Genomic DNA, 4314 nt, shown 5'->3' with positions numbered 1-4314 from the left:
ATGGTGAAGTACAGGGTCAATCATAATCAACCAGAGTGCCGCCTTCAGGGTTACGAGTTCACGCTTTCTGGCCTTGGGGCAGGTGAACCATCCATGGAATGATGAGATCGGCAGCCTAAAAAGCAGGCCGAAAGGGACTGCCCTGTAATGGCTGACGGCCACGCCTGAAGAGAATGCGAAAAGCATAAACAGTACCTGCAGGCTGCGCCTGAGTCTGCACATTTCACTTGAGTGGTGACAGATCCAAATGTGCCCTACACAATCAGTCTTTTCATTAAATGCTCTTCGGCCGCCGCGTGTCAGGGGAATCGATTTTGTCCACCGCCCGTTCAAGAAATTTCTAACGGTCTTACTGTGCATATTTCTGGGGCAGAACATATGCGTCCCTGGGGCCTGAGTGCAATTCGCCAAATCTAGACTTTCCAGAAGCCAAAATTTCAGGTTGAAAATTCAATTAATAAAACCAAACTATAAAAAATTTGAACTTTTCGCCGAATGGATTGACATCCACCAAACCCTACAAACCCTACCATTCACCAAAACTACAAACCCTACAATCTAGAACCCTACAATACACCAGACCAGAAATTCTGGTAGGTATTCCAATTTAACCCGGTGTGACCAGAGGGCAAATCGGGTCTGACGCCGTCTTTTGGCATTGAAGGGCCGCCAATCTAGAGGGCTTTTTCGTAAGGAAATTTATCTTGCAAAATGCAATCACGCCCCAATTTAGAGTGCCCGTTTATTAGCACCACTGTGACCTGTCCAGTAAAAAGCTGAAACCGGAAGAAATGAATGTGAGAGGTCCTTAGCCCGTACCGATGAAAGGCCGACAAATCGCTCTCAAACGCCGTTTTCAGGGCCCGGCGGCAAGTTTCACGTCTGCAACCCTAAAGCCGGCGTAGTACATGGAAAGTCGATACGGGGCGGCGCCGTCGCCATTCCACCATGCCATCCGTACTTTTCCACACAAAGGACAGCACACTCCTCTCATCTCATTTATTCTCTTCTATTCCCCCACAAAGGTCTGCATCATAATATTTCCGCTTCCTTTAGCACGGTCTCTTTCCTTGGCTGTTTTGCTTCAGAATTTTAATTTCAGGTCATGGAAATGTATGATCAGAGGCTTTCCAAGATGTGTATTCGAACGACGTTTTTGCATGCCCTGTTCAGTTTAATCATAACCCTTGCCCTTGCAGAGAACTATGGTGAACCTGCACTGGATAGCAGCGAAGAAGCAGCAGTATACGAAGTCCTGGAAGCCATTAATCCGGAAATAAACTGGAAATCCTCTTATCCAGATAATCTATGTACGGGTGGGCCTCATGGAATCGTTTGCGACATTGACAAAGACGACAAGGAATGGCACATTGTAGAAATTAATCTTGGATGGGTTTCAGAGTACTCCAATAATCCCATCTGTGGCAGGAATGCTTCCTTAAGCCCTTCGATTTTAAAGTTCCCTCTCCTGAGGAAGCTTTTCTTCTACAAATGCTTCACCTCTGATGCCCAACTCACTGTTATTCCTCCATATATATGGACTTTAGGAAGCCATCTTCAAGAGCTCGTTTTCCAAGATAATCCCTCTCTGTATGGAATCCTGAGCGCTGATATTGGCAATCTGGTAAGACTGAAGAGACTCATTTTAACAGGGACAAATGTTGGAGGAGCTCTTCCTGCCGAGATTGGGCGTTTGAAAGGACTTCAACAGCTTGTTCTGAGTGGGAATTTGTTCAATGGTTCGATTACTAGTGATGTGGGTGAGCTCCAGGATTTGGTTATATTGGATTTGAGCAGAAACAGGCTTGATGGGCAGGTTCCTAGAGAGCTTGGAAAACTTCAGAAGCTGTCGAAACTGGACGTGAGCTTGAATAAATTAAGTGGCATTATCCCAGATAGTTTGGGGCAGTTGGGAGGTTTGCTGATGATAGATGTAAGCTATAATAATTTCTCTGGGGGAATTCCATCGTTTCTGAGAAGAATGCCAGGTTTGAGAGATATTCATCTCAGTGGCAATCCATTGGGTGGATTGATACCTGATTTCTGGGACAAATTAAGTGGGTTGGAAAGTATTGGGCTGTCTAATGCAAACCTCGCTGGGAGGATTCCTGAAACCATGGGTAAGTTAAAGAATCTGACCTATTTGGCTCTGGATAGGAATAGGCTTCTGGGTACCATTCCAAGAAACTTGGGTAGCCTTCCTGGTATCTATAACATGGATTTGAGTGGAAATTTGCTGACAGGACCGGTACCTTTTTCTGCTGAGTTCATATGGAGATTGGGAAGCAAGCTTCAATTGAAAGAGAATCCTGGGCTGTGTGTTGATGCAGATTTGGGGATTCTAAATGTAGTGGTTTTGAATCTGAGTTACTGCGATGAAATATATTTCTCAGAGCCCATTGCACAGGAGAAACATGAAGTGATACTGAAATCAGCAGCATCAACGTCGATACAGGCTGCCTGAGGAATTTTACATCTAATGCTGTATGTGTATTTCATCTGCGTGACTTCATTGTTAACAGCTCTATGAAATGCTAATCAGGTGATCCAACTCCATTTTTGTTGGAAAGCAATGCACAGATGCAAAGTTTTGATCTTGACTTTTCATAACTAGAGAAATGTTCGCCCCCCGTCACTGTGGTCACAGTAGCACTAATGGATATAGGGTAGGGCAATGGCATAGTTATTTTTGTTTTTTTGAAGTTCATGACCGCATGGCAACTGTAATGAACGGCCCCTCAACTGTACATTTTGTTAAAGTTATCTGATCTACTTGGAATATATACAGATATTGGCTAACAACTTTTGTATTGTTCAAAATTTTCTGTTATAGATTTATTATAGTATGTGCAGTCAAAATCGAGACCAGCATATGAAATAATCAAAATCGAACTCTTCCTAGCTTTTAAATCAGGTGAGTCTAGACGAACATCAAGTGATCTAATTCTTTTAAAGGATCCAGACATGGCACTGGGAGTTCATAATCTTTCCTATTATAAAAATTAAATGATCTATTCACTAAATTTTTAAATGCGCTTTGATCTAAGTTAATTTTCATTTCTTTCATGTTATACTATACTGATTTACAACATTAAATCCATCATATAATTAATACTTAAATAAATATCTTTTCCATGGGTTATTGCATGTATTATTGTGTTACTATACTGATTTACAACATTAAATCCATCATATAATTAATACTAAAATAAATATATTTTCAATGTTTTTATTGCAGGTAATATTTTGTGTTATTTAATAAAAGGTTTTCAAAGAAAGTTATACACTTTATTACAGGTAATATTTTGTGTTATTTAATAAAAGGTTTTCAAAGAAAGTTATACACTACAAAGTTATATGGTAGTTGTTGTTAAACATATTATTATTATTAATATATGAATTGGTGTTTGCATTTAATTAACGTATATAAACAAATATCATGTTTTGAGAATTGAAATGATATTGAAAAGTTAATATATTAATGAAATTAATTACAAATAATTTAAATATCAATTTTTAAGAACCAATAAAAAAATTAATTTATTTTTATATTTACATATTTACATATTTTTATATATTAAAATTTATCACAGTGATAACTTTAGTAGTTGATATCATTATCATTTTAATAAGTTAGTGGGGTTAACCATCAAATTGTACAATTTGATAAATTATAAATATAAAATACATTATATTTATAATGTTAAGAATTTTAATATAAGAATTTATATATTAAAATTTATGACTGATGATTTTAGTACTTGATATTGTTATATTTTAATAAGTTGGTGGGGTTAACCATCAAACATGTAATTAATTGTGTTTAAAATAATTTAATAAATGATGAATATAAAATATACAACAATATAATAGATAATGAAAATAAAATTAATTTTGTTTTACATAAAATATATTTAATAATTATCTTTCAGATTGATGGTGAGTGTTTTTTTTATTATGTATGACTTAAGTTTAAACTTAGATTTGTACAAAATGAACCTCGGCAATATTACAAAACTTAAAATTGAGATTATTATAAAATTGTGTTTTGTTTATTCAATTTATAGTATTATCAAACTTTTAATCTAATAGTCATTTTCTTTTTTATTCTATGCATATTTATTTATGACACTTTTACTTCTTTCTATATTAATGTGATAATACTTTGCAAATATTTTCAAAAATACCCCACATCATTTTTTCCTTACCTCAACCCAGCCCAAAGTCGAGATATAATTGGAACATTTTTGATGCTAGGTGGGATTCTTAACTTTTTCCTACCTCACCCCAAGCACAAAGTCAATGTGACATCGT

General features: G+C 36.5%; 1 protein-coding gene across 1 annotated transcript; it reads left to right on the top strand.

Moving 5' to 3' along the window:
- Positions 1–2732, top strand: LOC149169062 (uncharacterized). The gene is made up of 3 exons (XM_089425059.1): positions 1–82; positions 777–1025; positions 1200–2732. The coding sequence occupies exons 1-3, from the start codon at positions 1–3 to the stop codon at positions 2462–2464; spliced, it is 1596 nt and encodes a 531-aa protein (XP_089281185.1). The 3' UTR covers positions 2465–2732.
- The last annotated feature ends 1582 nt before the right edge of the window (positions 2733–4314 follow it).

This window comes from Pinus tabuliformis, chromosome 4_2 (genome assembly GCF_031772625.1).
Source record: "Pinus tabuliformis cultivar Carrire ecotype Pingquan chromosome 4_2, CPIR1, whole genome shotgun sequence".
NCBI classification, from domain to species: domain Eukaryota; kingdom Viridiplantae; phylum Streptophyta; class Pinopsida; order Pinales; family Pinaceae; genus Pinus; species Pinus tabuliformis.
The sequence above is the reverse complement of the archived record's forward strand: the minus strand, read 5'-3'. Positions and strand labels throughout refer to the sequence as shown.

What these genes read in the sequence shown, in the direction of transcription:
- LOC149169062 (XM_089425059.1), top strand. Translation starts at nt 1, where the DNA reads ATGGTGAAGTACAGGGTCAATCATAATCAACCAGAGTGCCGCCTTCAG. An exon ending in GCTTTCTGGCCTTGGGGCAG is followed by an intron (nt 83 to 776) that starts GTGAACCATCCA and finishes TCCAGTAAAAAG; the next exon opens with CTGAAACCGGAAGAAATGAA. An exon ending in TCTTCTATTCCCCCACAAAG is followed by an intron (nt 1,026 to 1,199) that starts GTCTGCATCATA and finishes TTGCCCTTGCAG; the next exon opens with AGAACTATGGTGAACCTGCA.